This window comes from Bos grunniens, chromosome 20, assembly GCF_055505025.1.
Source record: "Bos grunniens cultivar Pamir isolate PY7600 chromosome 20, Bosgru_T2T1.0, whole genome shotgun sequence".
Lineage (NCBI taxonomy): Eukaryota > Metazoa > Chordata > Mammalia > Artiodactyla > Bovidae > Bos > Bos grunniens.
Window position 1 is genome coordinate 4,190,725 of NC_141184.1, and position 20,963 is coordinate 4,211,687.

Below are 20,963 nucleotides of genomic sequence, written 5' to 3' on the forward strand. Positions count from 1 at the left end.
TTCTTGTGATATAAGCCTTGACTTCTAGATAAAACCTATTAGCCATTTCAGTGGAATCATGTTAATAAATTAAATAATCAATTCAATTAAACTTTATTTTGTTATTCTTCAAAGCATTAACTTTGAGAAGCTACCAAGGATATGGGGGGTGATGAGGAGGGTGTGGGCCAAGAACTGAGACTATTATACTTGGATTCTCTAAGTAGCTTCCTGGACTCCAGGCACAGGGGTCCCCAAAATCAGAACCAGAATCTAGACATCCTCCAGGTCTTAGGACAGTCTGACAGAAAAACAGTTTTCCTTGGAAGCTTGATCAAAATTTAAAAAATTGCAAAAAAAAAAAAAAAAAAACCCAAAAAACACACCCAAACCAAACCTCTTTTTTCCCTTTTCTATTATTTTTTTTATGTGAGTTGGATGGAGATATTATCTATTTTCCAAACTAGATGACACCATCAATAAACTGTGAATGCCTCTTCACTGTATGGTAGAGCCTATGGGCTTGGCCCTGCCCTTTTCATTTTACCCTTAAATTACAGCTACTCCTCTGTAAGGAAATAGCAGCTCAAAGAGATCACTTGCTTCAGAGTTTAAAGCCAGGTGCATGGTTCCAAAGCCTTTGCTTGCAGTTTTCTGCAATGTAGACATATGCTTGTTTGCTTCCATCACAATGACACAATGTTGCTGTCTCTCAGTTGCTAAGTTCTGTTGGACTCTTTGTGACCCCATGGACTGCATTATGCCAGGCTTCCCTGTCTTTCAGTATCTCCCCGAGTTTGTTCAAACTCGTGTCCATTGAGTCAGTGATTCTTTCCAACCATCTCATCCTCTGTGGTCCCCTTATCCTCCTGCCCTCAATCTTTCCCAGCATCGGGGGCTTTTCCAAGGAGTGGGCTCTTCACATCAGGGGCTACAGTATGACACAGTACGGGTGGCCATTCTTACAGGAGAGGAAAAATGTCATTTCCAGCATTCCCTAACCAGTGGCCAACACCAATTTCCATTATGAACTACAACTACACTTGTTTATGCACAGCCTGCCGGGTAAGAATGATTTTTACACCTGTAGACGGTTCCTCAAAAACAAACAAACAAAAAAAATGACATATGCAGTAAAGACCAGTATGTTCCCCAAATCCTAACATATTTACTGTGTGGCCGTTTATGGAAAGTTTGCCCACACTACATTACACAAAACGGACTGCTGCTATTGGGTTTTTTCCCCCTTTGAATATCTTATGAGAAATGGAGAAGATGGAGCAAATGCACTTTCACTTCTGAGCGGAAGTGCTTATTATTTTTCACTTTCAATTAGCTGCAGCAAATCTGACTCACTCTGACATTCATGGAGCACCTACTGTGTACAGCACTTTGCAGAGTTTCAAAGGAAAACTCACCTCTAAGACATAAAGACCACCATTATCCAAGTCAAAATGTGGTATTAATTTCAAAAAAAAATTAGTGCTAAGGGACAAAAACAGGCTTCCCTGACGGCTCAGCGATAAAGAATCTGCTTGCCAAGGCAGGAGACAGTTTCAATCCCTGGGTCAGAAAGATCCCCTGGAGAAGGAAACGACAACCCATTCCAGTTTTCCTGCCTGGGAAACGCCGTGGACAGAGGAGCCTGGTGGGCTATAGTCCATGGGGTCACATATGTTAGGATATGACATAGTAAGTAAACAACAACAAGCGGACAAAAAAGGACATACATATTGTGGTCGTGGAGGTAAAACATGCGGCCTGGAAGGACAGGAGGGTTACAGAATGCCAAGCTGGCAGGAAGGGCGTTCCAGGCAGGTGCAGGGGACAGGAAGGCAGCAGTGAATTCCCAGTTCCTGCAGGGGTAGGGATGTCGTGTAGGCGGGTGGACAGTGCAGAGGGAGCCAATGCTGGAGTATAAGCTGGTGCCTCCCTAACTAAGATACCCTGGGGGGGGGGGGGGACTACATTTGGGGAACCTTAGATAAAAAGGAAGTTACTGTTAAGACCTGTTTGTCCGAGGTTGGAAGGCAGACATGGAAAGTCATCAGGACCACAGGGGTTCCTCTGCTCTTTCTCGCTTCTCCTTTCACTTTTAACCCTACTTCTGTTTTCTGCACATCCCACAGTAGCCCCTCGGACGAGTACAGACGTGTCTTCAGTGCCAAGGACAGGCGATCTAAGCGACTGCTGGACACCTGGTCCCTCCACTTCACAGCCAGCTTCAACCGCAGAGCGTGTACAAGCAAGGACAGGGATGCCGGCGTTTGGAGAGGAGCACAGACTGCTTTCTTGGAAGGCGGGGGGGGGGGGGGGGGGGGGGGCCGGGCGGACAGGGAGGGGACGTGTTTTCAGTTGCAATTTCCATCCTGAAGATTTAGGAAGGAGCTGATAGGGTCTGGGACGCCTCCTTAATGCATGCAGTTCTTGTATGGGACGCTAAGAATTCGGAGTTCCTAACCAGACGTCGAGAACCGACGTCTGAGGCTTCCGAGCAAGGTAACCGATGGCAAGCTGGGATTATCAAAAAGATTCTGGTGGCAGCGGATATTGGGGAAAACTTCGATTCAAACAAGAGGATGAGGACTTCAGGGTATCCGGGAATTGCTGTAAAGTGAAGATTTTCTCTTTTTTCCCCTTTGAAGAGATTTTAAAAAGATTTGGTAGCAGCCGGCCACTGACGGGAGGCGGGGTCGCTCAGGATTCGGCCAGGCGCTGTGCTTGGCTGGACTTCCGGGGGGTGGAGGGGAAAGAGGCCGAGGAGCGCGGGGCCGGAAGGCAAGTGGACACGGAAGGAGAAGGAGCTGCGGAGAAGAAAGACGTCTGAGAAGAAGGGCTGGTAAGCGGCGACGACGACAACGCCTAAGGAGGCGAACCGCCCCCTCAGGCGCGCCCGCGGCGGCCGGAAGAACTGCTCGGGGTCCGCCCGGCGCGCGGGGACCGCCGGGAGATGTAGTCCTCGGGTCTCCGCCTGGGCCCGGCCGCAGTCTGACGGAGCGCGCCGCTCCAGTTAAAACACGCGCACCGGCCCGTCAGCGTGCGGGGTCCTTCAGGGCCAGGAGGCGCCTGCAGTGACGTCACCTCAGGTCACCTCCCCCCTCGGCGAAGGTTTTTGGCGTCTATCGAAAGCCGTCTACAAAGCAAGCCGGCAAAGGAAGACTAAACCCTACACGGCGAAAGAGGGGACCCGTCCGACGCCTCTCCGCCCTGTGCCGTTTCTTCGGGCGGTGTACCCCCGCCGCCGAGGCGCAGCCCCGCGCCCTGTTTTTCCTCAGGCGGCGCGCGGGCAGCCCCGAGCCGCGGCATGGGGGCGGAACGAGCCGGGGCGGGGCGGGGTCCTGGCTGAGCGGCGTCGCACGCTCGGGGGGCCGCGCCGGGTGTATCGTTTCTGTCTGCAGCGCCTGAGGTGGCTCTGGCTCGGAGAGCCGTTCTCCCGGCTCCACGGGGACCTCGGTGCACGGATGGACCCGCCCGGACTCGGCGGGAAGCGGCCCGATAGGGCCGGACGGCCCCGACGGCGTCAGCAGAGGCAGGACGGGGCCGAGGCCGCCGGCCCCTGAGGCGCGCGGGCTCCGCGGGCCCGGCGGCGGCACCATGATGCCGGGCGAGACCCACTCGGCGGCGCCGGGGACGGCGGCGGACCTCTCGCGTTGTCAGGGCTGCGCCTCTCTGCAGCAGGTGAGGCGTCTGCCCCTCAGGCCGAGGGCGCGGAGAGGTTGGGCAGGGCCGTGCGGGGCGCGGGGCGGGGGCGGGAGTGGGGGTGAGGGTCGGGCGGAAGCCCCCCTCCCCCTCCCCGTATTGGGAATGGCTACGGCTTCCCTGGTGGCTCAGCTGTTGAAGAATCCGCCTGCAATGCAGGGGAGAGATTCTGGTTCGATTCCTGGGTCGGGAAGATCCGCTGGAGGAGGGAGAGTCTACCCACTCCAGTATTCTTGGACTGCCCTGGTGGCTCAGGTGGTAAAGAATCTGCCTGCAATGCGGGAGACCTGGGTTCGATCCCTGGGTCGGGAAGATCCCTTGGCGAAGGGAAAGGCTACCCATTACAGTATTCTGGTCTGGAGAATCCCATGGACACAGGAGCCTGGCAGGGTACAGTCCATGGGCTTGCAAGAACTGGGCATGTCTTAGCGATTTTCCGCTGCGTTCTTCAGGCTTAGAATCCGGGATTCATTTCCTAGATGCAGCGCTGGTGGAGGGTTGGGGGGCCCCCCGAGATTCCCTTCTCCAATCCCGGTGTTTCCCCCAAGGCTGACTCCGAGGGAGATGAGTGGTGGTCAGAATGCCAAGGGAAGCTAATCTCTCCCAGGAGAAGGTGGTTGATTTTTTACTGTGCCGGGCCGTCCTTCCGTATTTCTTGCTTGTGGGGGTGGTGGGGGCGGGTGCTCATGTGGCCTGCGGGTTGGCCAGGAGGGTCATTCGTTCCCCGAAGGCAGGCGGACAATGCAGGTCTCTGAAGTGTAGCGTGGAGTGTGCGTGCCCCTGGCAGAAGAGGAGCCGCTGCCAGCGTCTGCCTCAGGTCCTGCGGAGTGCTCCTCCCCAGCTGGACTTCTCGCAGCTGTCTGATATCAGGAGTCTCTCTTTTTGCTGCTGTCATCAATATTTTTCAGTGGTAAAGCAGTGCTGTGCACCGCCTGTGCCTGTGTCCTCAGTCGCGTCCAGCTCTTTGTGACCCCATGGGCTGTGTGTGTAGCCCTCCAGGCTCCTCTCTCTGTCCGTGGGGTTTTTTTTTCCAGGCAGGAATATACTGGAGGCGGTTGCCATTTCCTTCTCCAGGGGATCTTCCCAACCCAGGGATCGAATTTGTGTCTTCTGCATTTGGCAGGTGGATTCTTTACCATCTGAAGGTTGTAGTCCAGCACGGTACTGACACGTAATTAAATTACTCCTGTTCTACCTGGTGGTGTAGGCACTAGGGACATAGTGGTGAATAAAGTAGTGGTGAACAGTAATCTTGTAGATAAGGTGTATGTGTGGACGTAAGGTTTGAAGTGTTAGGAAAATAGAGGAGGAGTTGGAGTGGTGGTTTTTCCTCCGCTGGGGGCTGCCCGGAGGGCAGGTTGCTCTTGAGCTGGTGACATTCGGACACGTGAATGATGAGAAGCAGACTGGAAAAGGTGTGGGAGGAGCTTCCTAGGTAGAAGGTTTGACAGGTGATCGAGTTTTGGGGTGAAAAGGAGCGAGGTGTCAGGAACTGGAGGAGCTCCGGTTGGGGCAGAGGCAGAGCTCTGTGAAGGCAGGAAGGAGTGTAGGCCCCGAGGCTATCAGAGAAGCTGAGGGTTTGGGGTTTTATTTTTCTAACAGCATCATCTATGAGCTAATACCAGACATTTTAAGGGCTGGGAGCAGGGAGGGAGAGAAGAAAGTCCTGCCCTGGCACTCTGAAATAGAGGAGGAACTAATGGGAAAGTCACTGTCTGAGCTGAGATGTCTCATGGAGGCATTCATAATGTGCTTTTGTTTTTCCCTCAAAACCCAGGTCCATGAGGGAAGTTCTCTTGAATCTTTTGTAAGTTGTATTTGTTCTTTGGGCTGTTTACTCACTCAGCAAATGTTTTTTGATTCCCTCCTGTGTTTTAGGAAGTACAGGTACAGCAGTGGGTGAAAAGGCAAATATTCTTCATCTCTTAGAGCCTCTGTGTTAGGAGGTAGGGGGAGGAGATAGTCAACAAGTTATGTGAGAAGGTAATAAACATGTTGGAAATAAATTGAGCAGAGAAAGGAGGCAGAGGAATAAAAGGCTGAAGAAAGGGCCAGTATCTGGTAGAATTTAAGTAGGGAGTCCTGGAGGCCTCAGGGAGGTTGTCTTTGGGCAGAGAGGGTGAGGATAAGCTCTGGAGATGTCTTTGGAGAGGAGCACCCCAGACGGCAGAGAGGTCGCTGTGGTGGCCATTCACTCATGTGCTTGGGAAGACGTGGAGGCACAGCAGCTGGGGTGGAGCGTGTGCTGGGGTCTTGGTCGGTTTGGGGCCGCCCTGGCCAGGTGACAAGGGATTCACTCCTCACAGTCACGGTGGCCGCCAAGTCCAGGATCCAGGGACTGGCGGATCTGCTCTCTGATTCCTTCCTGCTGTGCCCTCACTTGGCAGTGCTCTGGGGTCTCCTTCGTAAGAGCACAGATTCCATCCCCAAAGGCTGTGCCGTTCTGACCTGTTTACCCAGCAGAGGACCACCCTGCTGTGCCCGTCCTATTGCTGATTATTCGTCAGTATATGAATTTGGTGGGGGCACGATGACCTACAGAATTTGATGAAGTTAGAACAGAGGCTGACCGGGGACGCCCTTCGAGACTGTCATAAGGATGTTGGCTCTTCTTCTAAGAGGACAGTGAGTCACAGGCTTTTCTGTAGGAGGACGATGAATGTAAATAACCCACTGTCCAGTTGTGGGTTCGAATCTCCTTCAAAGACCTGGTCTTCATTCAGAGTAGCAACTGCATCCTCCTGGTGGCTCGGGCAGAAACTAGATGTCCCCCTTGGTTCCTCACTTTTCTCTCACACCTTGTGTCCAGCCTATCAGCTTACTGTCAGTTCTTCTCCTGGTCCACCCGTTTCTCCCTTTCCCCACTGCTTCCCCTCTCATGTGAACCCCTGTGATCTCTGGCCCAGAAGCTGTTGCAGTCGCCTCCTGGGCACCTCCCTCCTTCCTGCTGCGCCACATTCTTCTGTTGGTTCTCAAGCCAGCCAGCAGCCGTAGGGGTCGTCCTCTGAGGTCTCTAAGTACAGGAGTCTGCAGGACTTTTCCAAAAGGGGCAGGATTGTAAATAGTTAGGTGTTGTGGTCTCCTTCACCGACACTCAGCTCAGCCTGTGTAGTGTAGAGACACCCACGGGTAGCACTGGAGGGATGGGTGTGGTTATGCTCGGGGGAACCCTTGTTTGTGGGATGGGACAGGCACTGAAAGTGTGGACTGAAGCCCCAAGGGGTTTCAGCTGTGTTCGTGTCTGGACGTGGAGCCTCCAGGTACCACGATCCCCTCCGGGGAAAAAGCAAAGCGGCTAGGTCAGATGGGCTCTGAGCTCACTGTGAGAACCGTAGTTGGGGAGAAGTGGGGACAGGAGAGTGGAGGAGTGTGTGCTGTCCATGCCTGCTGGTCTCTAAGGTGGATATGGGGTCATGAGGCCAGGAGCAGCAAACAGACGGAGGTAAAGAGGACGCGTGTGGGAGATCAGGATGGGGGAGCCCCGAGGGTGAGAACAGGCGTTTGCCAGTCAGCAGGCCTGCGGTCGGCCCCGCAGCAAAGACGTTTCTGCAGGATTGCGTAGTACCACAGCTCGTTGTGTGTCTCAGAGAGAGAGGGTATGTAGAGAGCACACTTTGCTGTGAGCTCTGGTGCACCGAGACTCCTGGGTCTTGCAGAAGTTTACCACGCACGTCAGGGGTGTCTGCCTGCAGGAGCCCCCGAGCCAGCGCTGTGGCTCCCTCCTGAGCCCCGTGGAGGCCGGTTGTCCCCATGGAGCGGTGCTCTGTGTGGGCTGCTCGGCTTCCTCCCCGTCTCACTCCTCCCGGCCCTCTTCTCTCTCTCTCTCTCTTTCTTACTTTGGTCATGCCTCTGGGTTGCAGGATCTTAGTTCCCTGACCAGGGATTGACCCCGAGCCCTCAGAACTGAAACCCTGGAGTCTTAACCACTAGACTGCCAGGGAATTCCCTGCCCTCTTTTTCTTTAGCAGGTGCAGAGATACTGCTTTTGTGGCTTGATGTAGAAGTTTATAGATGGACCACGTTTTTCCCTAGCCTCTGACATCACGTCATCTGTCTTCTCACCCTTACTGGTTACGATGGTTGATCACTGACCTGTAGCCCAGTGTCCGTATGGGTTGCCACACTTTGGAAATCCTAAACCTGTGTGGATCCTCACACTGGTGATATTATGTACCGTTAAACAGATCTTACGCTGAGAGGTTTTAACTCAAGCTGGCGGAAGCCCCTTTTTTCTGGTGAAGGAGAGGGCCTCTCCACCCACCTCCCTGCCTTTTTTTTTTTTTTTTAACCAGTTTTGGTTATTGCAGAGCAAAACATTTTAATTCTCTGGAGAATCCAGATGAGAGTTTGAAGCGCATAGTTACACCGTTCGGCTTGTGTAACCAGAATAGATTCAGAATAAATGGTGTTCGGCCGTCCTTGGAGCGGCCGAGCCAGCTGTCTGTATGAATCGGCGTTGGACCCCCGCTGACAATCGCCAGTGCTTCCGGCTTCCATTACTTGCGACTTGAAACGTGCTTGCATCTATACATACCGACGTGTGAGTGGTCACAGCAAATTCTCAGAGTCGAGATTCGGTCAGTGAATGTTTTTCGAGCGTCACCATGTTTGTGAGACTGTGGTGTGTGTTGGAATTGAGTGTGAACAGAGGAGGCGTAGAGTGTGTGTAGTGGTTGAGGTTACAGATGAATGAAACAGCGTCCACAGCGTACGTGTCTTGTAATGAGTGCTTACTGAGAAAATCTGAGTAAAAGGTGGGACCCACGCAGTTCAGACCGTGTTGGTCAGAGGTCAACTGTTCTCTTCCAGGGGACGTTCAGGGTAGGTGCTCTGGGAGCATCCAGGAGGGGCAGCTGAAGGCTTCATGGAGGAAGTGAGTCTAGGCCTGAAGAACCATTTGTGGTAAATGAGAGGGAAGAGATGGAAGGGGAGTGGTGTGGGCAGAGGAGGCATCCTGGGCAGAGACTAGGAGGGGAACGGCGGAGTCTCTGAATGATCAAGCCCCAAGAAGAGGCCCTCGAGGCTGAAGCCTGCCCTCCCCAGAGCCAGAGCCGCTCAGCGGCCCCCGAGGGTGGGTGCAGGTGGAGGGGTAGGTGTTCCCACTGTGCCAGGGGGCATCACCTGGGGCCCTGGCTGACCGCTCAGGGGACAGGCTCAGCCCTCATGAAGCTCGACCAGACTCCATTCAGCCGCAGTTGGTAAAAAGGTAGCAAACAGGAGGAGGAAACACAGCTCATTGGAGAGGATTCAAGCTGGTCATTTAGCGAAGTCACCCACAGCACAGCAATCAGAGAGATTTGTGGTTTTTAAAAAGAGTTTATTTTGAAATAGTTTAGAACTTCCAGGAAAGTTGCCAGAAGAGTACAGAGAAGGCTGATATTCTGTTCATCCTATTCACAGGTGGTCAGGATGTTTGTGTTCAGGTCCTCGTTGGTCTACACACACACACACACACACACTCCTACACACACACACTTTGTCCCCGCTCCACATTCTCGTTGGTCTGTACACGCACACACTCCTACATACACACACACTTTGTCCCCGCTCCACATTCTCGTTGGTCTACACACACACACACACACACTTTCTCTCCGCTCCACATTCTCGTTGGTCTACATAGACACACACACACACTCCCTCGCACATACACTTTCTCCCCGCTCCTCATTCTTGTTGGTCTACACACACTGACACTCCCTCACACACACACACATGCGCACACACACATACACTTTCTCCCCGCTCCACATTCTCATTGGTCTACACATACACACACACTCCCTCGCACACACACTTTGTCCCTGCTCCACATTCTCGTTGGTCTACACACACAAACACACACACAAACACGCACACACACACACTTTCTCCCTGCTCCACATTCTCGTTGGTCTACACACACACACACACTCACTCCCCACACACACACTTTCTCCCCGCTCCTCATTCTCGTTGGTCTACACACACACACACACTCCCTCACACACATACACATGTGCACACACACATACACTTGTCCCCGCTCCACATTCTCGTTGATCTACACACACACACACTCCCTCACACACACGCACGTGCACACACACACACACACACACTTTCTCCCCGCTCCACACTCAGTGTGCTTCCTCAAGATCTGAGCGCTTTCCAGCAGAGCCTCAGCTCTCCCATCGGGCCAGAAGCCTTCATGCCCACTTCCCTCTGGCCTCTCCATGTAGCTGTGATTTCCCTCAGGTCACTATCTGTAGACCCCTCCGAGGGGCCTGCATTAGGCCAGGTGTGGCTTCCCCTCCTGGTGCTAGAGCCCATCAGGGAGGTGTATCGTTATGTTGTCGTGTCTTCTGCCTTTTTCCGTCAGTCTCTCTCTCGTGTGCGGGGAAGTTCCAGTACAGCCTTGTCTTCTCTGCGAAACACTTGGCCGGGTCTGGAGACGTTTGGGCGGTTACCCTGTATTAGCGAGCTCCACAACTGCCCCGAGTTTGGTGACGCCCATAAGGGGCTGATCCAGGGTTAGGTTAGTGGTTTATTGCGGTGAAAGCAGACCCAGGAAAGGCGAGCTAGATGCCAGTGGAGGAAGCCAGCTGAGCGCTTGATTCAAGGGTTGTGCAGCTGTGTGTTGTGACGCATGTCAAGTATTGTCCGGCAGGGCTGCTCATTAGAGACTCCGAGCCCAGAGGCTGCTGTGGTCACATGGCCACGTGGTCGTGCCTGCCTACGTGCCCAGGTGCCAGTCTCCCGGGAGGAAAGCAGTTTTCAGCAGCAGCCATGTCGCATCGTTGGGCCACTAGGTACCACTCTTAACGGTTTGGGGAATGGTGGGAGCCCTTCAGAAAGCTAGGTTCCCAGATGCCAGCCAAGGCCCCCCTCCTCGCAAGCAGGCCTTTCTGAGGACCGCAGTCTCAGGCCTGCCCTGTGGGCTCTGGTCTGCACCAGCCCTGGGGGGTGGACAGCCTCTGGCCATGGGGTGAGGAGTGACCGCGAAGGTGGCAGGCCTCCCACGGCGGGAAGGGCACTCCAGAGTCAGCTGAGAACCTTCCCTCCCCGAGCATCAGTGCTCACAGGCTGACTCAGGCAGTTTACTTAGCCCGCTGTCAACCGTGTGTTTCCTTATTTGCTTGATGTCTGCGTGTTGTAACACCACTTGCCTAACTCGAGGGCCATCCCCCGCCCGCCTCTCAGCCCCGGGCCCTCGGTGCCCCCCGCCCCGCGTGCACAGCTGCTGTGTTGAGGGAAGACGGGAATTGGAGAGGATTGCTTCTCTCCCCTTTCCCTTGGCTCTCTGTGTCCTCACTGACTCTCAGGGCTGGGACCTGGCTGATGGGAACCGCTCACTGTGGAGCAGGCTGCAGGACCCAAGGGGCTGCTCTGGGGGCTGGGTCAGCGAGCACGGGAGTGAGCACGATGGAGCCGGAGGAGCGCGCGCTGGAGGCCGAGGAAAGCCGAAGGAGGGAGTTAGGACAGCAGAGGGGACTGCGGGGACTTGAGGTTTCCAGGGGACGCTGGGGCAGCAGTCCCCGAAGGAGAGGAAGCTGTGTTAGCACAGAGACAGCGGGAATGGGGTCCCAGAAGGAGAGCACGGGCCGCGGAAGGAGAGTGGTCTCAGGACACCCCCGCCTTCACCTTGGACCGCGTCCGCCCTGGAGGCTGGGCACCGGGAGGGTGCGGCGTGCGCACGCGGGCGATCGGTCAGCGGGGCCTGCCGCCCTCTGCTTCACGCGCGGTCACTCTTCCCAGACGCATCACTCGCGGCCTTGACCGCGGGCGGGGTTGGAGAAGCACCGGAGACTGTTCCATGAGGTCAGGGCAGCGGCAGACCCGCCGGCCGGGCAGAGAAGGAGGTAGGGGCTGGGGCGCGGCGGCCACCACGGTGCACTCCTCACCCGCTGTGTGCTGCTTTCCTGGGTAGTGCTGTGCTTTGTGATTTTAAGCTTTTAAAATGTTAAGTTTTTAAAATCTGTGTGAGCATAGTTTAGAAAGACAGGTAGACGCACCATATTTGTTAAGCCCCCAGCCAGCCTGTCCGTGTTCTCAAGAGACACCAGTTTTGTTTGCACTCTTGCATATTGTTGAATAAAAGAGGTATGTGGCTACTTCTTGTTTTTCAGTTTCAGACATATTTTTCTATTTCTGCCTTTGGAGGGTGAGGCTGGAGCTGCACCCATCACCCCCCGCACCCCCAGTGGAAAAAACAATCCTCTCAGTGTAGTTGTGATGCCCCTTAGGTCACTATTCAGAGTTGACATCATTATGACTGTTTGTTAGAGCCAAATATGGGGTAAATTGCAGTTATTTTTCCTCATTTGTGTGTTTTCTAGTGTTTTCCCTGATTAATAGCTATATCCTTAATTCAGTGGATTAATCTTGAAAATGTTAATATGGCAGAGATGAAGTTAAATGCTTTATATGACTCCTTCTGTTTAATCCTGATAGCATGCCAGGTACATCACCTGCCCCACCCCCAAACACACACACAAACCAGGGTTTCAGTCTCCTTGCCTGTAAAATTGGAGATCGTACTGAGGCAGGGCAAGTTAAGTTGGTTTGCCCAATGCACCCTTCTAGAAAGTGGCGTAAGAGGAATTTAAGCCCAGCTGTGTGTAACCACAGAGCCTGAGGTTTCTGGAATGTGTCTGGCACAGTTCTGGACATTACAGAATGGCCCCCGGAAGAAAGGCTGGGAAGATGAGATTGACTTGCAAAGAACTTGAAAGAGAATTGGGGGTGGGTGGAAAGAGGTTATTTTAAAAAGTAATCCATCTCAGTGCGCAATGACACCGTGTTCCCTTGCAGCTCTCTGTCAGTCAGAACAGCTTAATGCCTTCGTTCTACCGGGTCTTCTGTCGTTTTATCCTTAAGGAGAAACATCCCCTCTGAGCCCTTGGGCCTGCCCCAGACTGGTGTACAGCTCCCCTGTGGGGTTCTCTGGACCTCTCTTTTGTGCCTGCCTCGTCCTCTCTTCTTTTATCTCATGATTAGGGTGGGCTCTGTTCACGTCCTTGGGTACCTCCTGAGCAGGGGCGCCTGGGGAGTGAGTTTGCGGAGACTGCAAGTGTTAGAATGTCTGTTTTCCATCGTGATTGATTTATAGCTCGTGTGGAATTTTACCTTGGAATTCGTTTTCCCCCAACATGCTAAAGGCTTGCTTTCTCAGGTCTCTAGTTGATTTTTGGAGTCGGAAGATATTCTGATTCCAGGTTCTTTGTATGTGACTTGTGTGATTGTATTGTTTGCAGCCAAAGATGGAGAAGCTTTATACAGTCAGCAAAAATGATACCAGAAGCTGACTGTGGTTCAGATCATGAACTCCTTATTGCCAAATTCAGACTTAAATTGAAGAAAGTAGGGAAAACCACGAGACCATTCAGGTATGACCTAAATCAAATCCCTTATGATAATACAGTGGAAGGGAGAAATAGATTTAAGGGCCTAGATCTGATAGAGTACCTGATGAACTATGGACTGAGGTTCGTGACACTGTACAGGAGACAGGGATCAAGACCATCCCCGTGGAAAAGAAATGCAAAAAAGCAAAATGGCTGTCTGGGAAGGCCTTACAAATAGCTGTGAAAAGAAGAGAAGAGAAAAGCAAAGGAGAAAAGGAAAGATATAAGCATCTGAATGCAGAGTTCTAAAGAATAGCAAGGAGAGATAAGAAAGCCTTCCTCAGCGATCAATGCAAAGAAATAGAGGAAAACACCAGAATGGGAAAGACTAGAGATCTCTTCAAGAAAATTAGAGATACTAAGGGAACATTTCATGCAAAGATGGGCTCGATAAAGGACAGAAATGATATGGACCTAACAGAAGCAGAAGATATTAAGAAGAGGTGGCAAGAATACACAGAAGAACTGTACAAAAAAGATCCTCATGACTAAGATAATCACAATGGTGTGATCACTCACCTAGAGCCAGACATCTGAAATGTGAAGTCAAGTGGGCCTTAGAAAGCATCACTATGAACAAAGCTAGTGGAGGTGATGAAATTCCAGTTGAGCTATTTCAAATCCTGAAAGATGATGCTGTGAAAGTGCTGCACTCAATATGCCAGCAAATTTGAAAAACTCAGCAGTGGCCACAGGACCGGAAAAGGTCAGTTTTCATTCCAATGCCAAAGAATGCTCAAACTACTGCACAATTGCACTCATCTCAGACGCTAGTAAGGTAATGCTCAAAATTCTCTAAGCCAGGCTTCAGCAGTATGTGAACCGTGAACTTCCAGATGTTCAAGCTGGTTTTAGAAAAGGCAGAGGAGCCAGAGATCAAATTGCCAACATCCGCTGGATCATGGAAAAAGCAAGAGAGTTCCAGAAAAACATCTATTTCTGCTTTATTGACTATGCCAAAGCCTTTGACTGTGTGGATCACAATAAACTGTGGAAATTTCTGAAAGAGATGGGAATACCAGACCACCTGACCTGCCTCTTGAGAAACCTATATGCAGGTCAGGAAGCAACAGTTAGAACTGGACATGGAACAACAGACTGGTTCCAAATAGGAAAAGGAGTACGTCAAGGCTGTGGATTGTCACCCTGCTTATTTGATTTCTATGCAGAGTACATGAGAAACGCTGGGCTGGAAGAAGCACAAGCTGGAATCAAGATTGCCTGGAGAAATATCAGTAACCTCAGATATGCAGATGATACCACCCTTATGGCAGAAAGTGAAGAGGAACTAAAGAGCCTCTTGATGAAAGTGGAAGTGGAGAGTGAAAAAGTTGGCTTAAAGCTTAACATTCAGAAAAGTAAGATCATGGCATCCGGTCCCATCACTTCATGGCAAATAGATGGGGAAACAGTGAAAACAGTGTCAGACTTTATTTTGGGGGGCTCCAAAATCACTGCAGATGGTGATTGTAGCCATGAAATTAAAAGTCGCTTACTCCTTGGAAGAAAAGTTATGACCAACCTAGATAGCATATTAAAAAGCAGAGATATTACTTTGCCAACAATGGTCCGTCTAGTCAAGGCTATGGTTTTTCCTGTGGTCATGTATGGATGTGAGAGTTGGACTGGTGAAGAAAGCTGAGCACCGAAGAATTGACGCTTTTTAACTGTGGTGTTGGAGAAGACTATTGAGAGTCCCTTGGACTGCAAGGAGTCCAGCCAGTCTGTTCTAAAGGAGATCAGTCCTGGGTGTTCATTGGAAGGACTGATGCTAAAGCTGAAACTCCAATACTTTGGCCACCTCATGCGAAGAGTTGACTCATTGGAAAAGACTCTGCTGTTGGGAGGGATTGGAGGCAGGAGGAGAAGGGGACAACAGAGGATGAGATGGCCGGATGGCATCACCGACTTGATGGACACGAGTTTGAGTGAACTCCGGGAGTTGGTGATGGACAGGGAGGCCTGGCATGCTGCGATTCATGGAGTCGAAAAGAGTCGGACACGACTGAGGACTGAACTGAACTGAACTGTGTTCTGAAAGTGTGTGCTTCTGTTTCCTGGTTTGGATCCAGTTGGAATCCGTGTGCTGGACCCTTTCAGTTTGGCAACTCTGGCTGCAGTTCTGGGTTTTTCTTGACTTTCAGTGTTTAATGATCTCCCTATCTTTTCCATTCTTCCCTGAGACTCTTATCAGGCAGGTGACATTTCTTGCACTGACACACCGATTGCTTTTATTTTTCTGAATTCTTTCCTATGTGTCTGCTTTTTTTGGGGGGAGGGGTTTGGAGGACATTTTTTTTTTTTTCCAGTTTTACCACCAAATTTTTTGAGTCTTTTATTTTGTTTTCCTGTTTTTAATTTAGCTGTAACAGTTTTGTTGAAGTATAATTCACATACCATAAAATTCATCCTTTTAATATGTACAGTTAGGTGGTTTTCAGTATATTCACAGTTATGGAAACCGGTTACCACTTGTTAAACATGTCTTTCCTGCCCGTGTGTCCTCTCCAAGAACCCGTTAAGCACTAGCAGTCATCCCGCTTCCCCAGCCCAAGCCCCTGGTGGTCTCTAGTCTGCTCTCTGGCTCTCTGGCTTTGCCTGTTATGGGCAGTTCACATGAATGAAGCATACCGCGTTAGCCTTTTGTAACTGGCTTCTTCCACTTAGCAGGTTTTCAGTGTTCATCCATGATGTAGCATGGGCCATTCATTTCTGCTCATTGTCAGATATTGACATTGTGTGGCTGTACCACATTTTATTTTTTCCTTCATCAGATGATGATTCATCCATTTATCAATTGATGTTTAGTTTATTTCTACTTATTGGCTAGTGAATAAATGCTGCTTTAAATGCCAACTTGTTTCAGTGGTGTCTGACTCTTTTGTGACCCCATGGCCTGTAACCTGCCAGGCTCCTCTGTCTGTGGGATTCTCCAGGCAAGGATACTGGAGTGGGTTGCCATGCCCTCCTCCAGGATACGTTGTCTATCCAGGGATTAAACCATCAAACCCATGTCTCCTGCATTAGTAGGCAAGTTCTTTACCCCTAGCACCACCTGGGAGGTGCTTTAAATAAGAGTGTACAAACTGGCCTGGACATATGTTTTCACTTCTGGGTGTATACCTTGGAGTGGAATTGCTAAATCATATAGTCAGCTGTTCAACATTTTGAGGAGCTGTGAAGTTATTTTCCAGAGCAGCTGTACATTTCCTGTTCCACCAGCAGTGTTAGGAGAATCCCAGCTTCTCTGTGTGCTCGCCAGCACTTGTTATTTTCTGTAATTTTGATTTTAGCCGTCCTAGTGGCTATCTGTTTCTGATTTTTAAGAGCTTCTAAAATTTTTTCTAAGAATGGCCACAAGAGACAAGGGTGATTTCTCAGTTTCACTCGTGAGGAAATATAAATGAAAAACACGGCTCTGAGATGATCGCGCTTCCAGCTATCACTAATGCAGGGAGCCTGTTTGGATTTGAAAATAGATGTGTCTACCAGAAGACTGGGCAAGAAATATATTGCCCAGTGTGTTATTAACAATACGGTAAAGACTGAAAAGGACCCAGCCTGGTCTTCAGTAGGAAAATGGTGAATTGAATACATCCAAACATGTTTTAAATATACAGTGACAGTTCTGAAAAGATATATGCAAAAAGTAAGAGTGACTTTCAACAGGTGTTGAGATTATCAGAAGGTACATACTTTTTAATGTGTTAATTTCTTATTTCAGTAAATGTTACATGTATGATTGCAAAGAAAATGCACATGTTAGTGTAAAGGGAAATTGTCCTGCAATTCTCAAAATAAGTTAGTAAAGACATTTTGGGAATAATTAATGAAAAATAAGTTCTTATTTCTGAAATGTTAATGAGAAAAGGAGACATTAAAGGAAAAAGTGACTTAAAAAATATCTGTTCAATTTTAAGTATTAGAAACATTTTGAACAGTCAATTAATTTTTTCCATCAAATTGGTAGCAATAATTTAGAGCCAAATTTGTAGTTGTCCCAAAAGTATAAAGTAGATCCTTGTAAGAAGAAACTTCACTGACTCTTGACCCTATTTTAATATTCCTATTCATCTTTTCCATGTTATTTTTCATTGTTTGCTGTTTTTAAGAATTTATGTGTATTTTTGGATTAAGTCCTTTTGGAAATAATGCAGACTGAAGTGTGTGAGTGAACTAAAACTGACTACTTATTGAGCTCTCGCAGTGAAAAAGCACACCCAGTCAGAGCATCTTGCTGTTGGTGTGTGGTTGTTCAGGTAAAGAAGGAGCTTCTAAGCGATGCAGCAAGGGCCCAGGGTCACACAGAATATCCCTGGGGGGTTATGTGCAATGTGGATAATAGACTCACATATTTCTGAGTTTGTAGAATATAGTGAGCTGTATGTGTGTATTTTATCATAAATGTTACAGAAAAGTTTAAATTATAAAAACAAATGGCTAACTGCAGCTTTTTTTCTTGCAGAATTTGAATGAATACGTTGACGCATTAATTACCTTGAAGCAAAAAATTATTAACACAGAGTGAGTATGTTTCGTGTGTTTGGCTGAACTCCATGAACCTGCCATACAAACTGGAGCGGGTGGTGGTGGTAGCGCCTTGGCCTGAGGGTAGACCTGGGGTTGCTCGCCCGGGGTCTGCGTGGCCTGTGGGGCAGTGCAGCTCCTCGGGGCCTGGCCTGGCCTCGGGGAGGCCTCTGGTCTTACGGGTGTGCACACTTCTCTGCTGTGTGGCCACACCATGTGACTTGCAGGGTCTTAGCTCCCTGGACCACCAGGGAACTCCCAGTGCTCTCAGACCTTTACAGCAAAGCTCAGGGGCTAGGACATAATTTCTGCTCAGCTGGAAATGTTAAAAATTCTAAGAACTTTAAAAATTCTTTAAAGCTTTCTTAGCTTTAGGACTGGATAGATTTCCTGTGGTAGTTCATGGTCATGGTGTGAGATTGTTTTTTTAATCCTTTAAAAATCACAGGAATTTATGGGCAAAGATAATATTTAGATCAAAGGAATTTTAAATTAAAAACTCATATATGTGCAGAGCTTCTAAGGAATTTAAGGTGGTGTATATGCGTGTGCACATATATTTAATGAATTAAATATGTTGCAGGAAACCTAGGAAGAAGAGTGCTTTGTATATTTTGAAATATGCTTGAAACGTATGTTTTCTAGATTGAAAACTAACATAACTCTTTTCTTTGTTGCAGTAATTTGTTAACAGAATATCAGAAGAAATGTGATGATATCCTTTTACTGGCTTTTTCCTTTGAATTTTTAAGAATAAACAAATGTGACAATTTTCATGGTTATCCTTTGGGAAGCAGTTGTTTACAGATTCAAAGTAGAAAGTGCCTCTAATAAGCTCAGTGAGCAGCTGTCTTCTACTCTAGACACATGCTAAATCAAGGCTGCTCATCTCCTCCTTACAGAATGTTTTGGTTTTGTCATTAATGCTGATTTTCTCAGATTTTGTAAGCTTTTTAAAGAGTCGGTCTTTTTCATTTGCACTGAGGACATCACATATATTCTTTAGGTTTAGGAGTAATGTGAAGCTGAGATGATGCTGCGAGAAGATTTGGGAGTTTCTGTAAGAAATAAACTGTAGGAGTATCAGAATGTTGGGAGGTTAACTTTTGTTCATTAGCTTTGTGATTTGTAGAGAGTAATAAATACTGCCGAGTCATAGTACTCTTGCCTGGAAAATCCCATGGACGGAGGAGCCTGGTGGGCTGCAGTCCATGGGGTCGCTAAGAGTTGGACACGACTGAGCGACTTCACTTTCACTTTTCACTTTCACGCACTGGAGAAGGAAATGGCAGCCCACTCCAGTGTTCTTGCCTGGAGAATCCCAGGGACGGGGGGCCTGGTGGGCTGCGGTCTCTGGGGTCGCAGAGTCGGGCGCGACTGACGCGACGCAGCAGCAGCGGCGGCAGTGGACTCCCACTACTCGTCTCCTCCCCTCTCCCCGTGTCCGCAAGTCTGTTCTCTGTCTCGTTCTTTTTGTTGCCCCGTAAATAAATTCTTCAGTACCATTTTTCTAGATTCCATATATACGTGTTAGAATACAGTATTTATCTTTCTTTTTCTGACTCACTTCACTCTGTGTAACAGGTTCTAGGTTCATCCACCTCATTAGAACTGACTCAAATGTGTTCCTTTTTGTGGCTGAGTACTATCCCATTGTGTATATATACCACAGCTTCTGTACCCAGTCACTGTCGATGGGCATCTAGGTTGCTTCCACGTTCTAGCTATTGTCAGTAGTGCTGCAGTGAACAATGGGATACATGTGTTTCTTTCGATTTTGGTTTCCTCAGGGTATATGCCTAGGAGTGGGATTGCTGGGTCATATCATCGTATGACCTAGTTTTTATTCCTAGTTTTTTAAGGAATCTCCATACCGTCTTCCACAGTGGCTGTATCAGTTCACATTCCCACCCACAGTGCAAGAGTGTTCCCTCTTCTCCACACCCTCTTAAGCATTTATTGTTTGTAGACTTTTTGATGATGGCCCCTCTGACCAGTGTGAGGTGATAGCTCATAGAAGTTTTGATTTGCATTTCTCTGATAATGAGCGATGTTGAGCTTTCCATGTGTATGTTAGCCATTTGTATGTCTTTGGAGAAATGTCTGTTTAGGTCTTTCCCACTTTTTGATTGGCTTGGTTGTTTTTCTGGCATTGAGTTCTATGAGCTGCTTGTATATTTTGGAAATGAATCCTCTGTCCGTTGTTTCATTCGCTGTTATTTCCTCCCATGCTGAGGGTTGTCTTTTCACCTCGCTTAGTTTCTTTTCTGTACTCTTTTGTGTCATTCTGGCCATCTTCTTGTTTATCAGTTTCTCTTTCTATAGGGCAGAGAGTATATTTTATTTCATCAGAAATTTTTGTGAATTTGTCTGTCTTGCAAAGACTGCAGTAATTTAGGATGAAAAACATATACTCCATTAGAAGTTTATGTTCTAATAGAGGAGGATACAGACATGTTATGACCCATAGGCATTTCTATATTGTGATATGAGAGTAGGGTTCTACAGAAATGAAACTTAAAGATGAAACTGCTGTCTTCGGTAATATTTTACTGGCAGCATGATGGGAAATGATGTTATCAAATTGTGCAGATTGTAAAAGTGAAAGGTTTTTCAGATTTTATGTTCTGCCTGTATTTCTTTTCTCAGATCTCCCACATTGCAGGCTAATTCTTTACCATCTGAGCCAACTGTATTCATTAAACATATAGATACATATATGTATACGATTTTAGTAAGTACAGAACTCTTGTTTGCTGGAACTGTGCTCTGGACTCTGAGAAAGGAAAGGCAGGACATGTGGGGATTCAGGGTCGTTTTTGTTAGTTGTTTATTCCTTTGTCTTTGCTTTTGTCTGGAGTTTCATATTAATCATACAATTAATCAAGAATCTTTTAATTTAGAGAAATATATATTTCGACTTACTGTAATGCTGTAAATTAGGAGTAGCTCAGTGAAAAGCTTTTTATCATATGTTATAGGTGGAACTTTGAATGTTGTTTTCTAGAAATTATGATCACCTGTATGTATATTGAACACAGATTATTACAGTTTTAAAGGGAGTTTTATCTTCAGACCCACTACCTGGTACCTGTAGATAAAGTGGTCACAGTTTTCTTTAACCAGTTTTACAGCTGCAGTTTGCAAGAAGGTAAGCTACCTGTTTTCACAGTCAATGCAGGGTAGACATTTACTGAACTGGATTTCTACACAAATTCAGCAAAGTGCCACATAGCATTGACCCATCATGTAGGCTTTTTTGAGTGCTCATAATAAAAGATGTACATTTTCCTTCCTGTTAAATTGTCTAAATGAATTCTTACTGAGGTCTTAAATTACAGCCTAGGGTTTGGCTTTTCAGTTACTTTTACT

At 48.5% G+C, this 20,963-nt stretch overlaps 1 protein-coding gene across 4 annotated transcripts in view; it reads left to right on the forward strand.

Annotated features, from left to right (window-relative positions):
- The first annotated feature begins 383 nt into the window (after positions 1-383).
- The window catches only part of ICE1 (interactor of little elongation complex ELL subunit 1), a 66,004-nt gene continuing 45,424 nt past the window's right edge, over positions 384-20,963 (forward strand). For 2 of the 4 annotated variants that reach the window (XM_086362468.1, XM_086362467.1), the window contains exons 1-4: positions 2,768-3,657; positions 17,530-17,588; positions 18,272-18,306; positions 20,724-20,742. In XM_086362468.1, coding sequence (XP_086218594.1) covers positions 3,574-3,657; positions 17,530-17,588; positions 18,272-18,306; positions 20,724-20,742 — 197 coding nt within the window. In that variant the 5' untranslated portion in view covers positions 2,768-3,573. Of the gene's footprint in view, positions 1,045-2,742; positions 3,658-17,529; positions 17,589-18,271; positions 18,307-20,723; positions 20,743-20,963 lie in introns of those variants that run through there. The other 2 variants (XM_086362471.1, XM_086362469.1) reach the window with 2 other exon arrangements.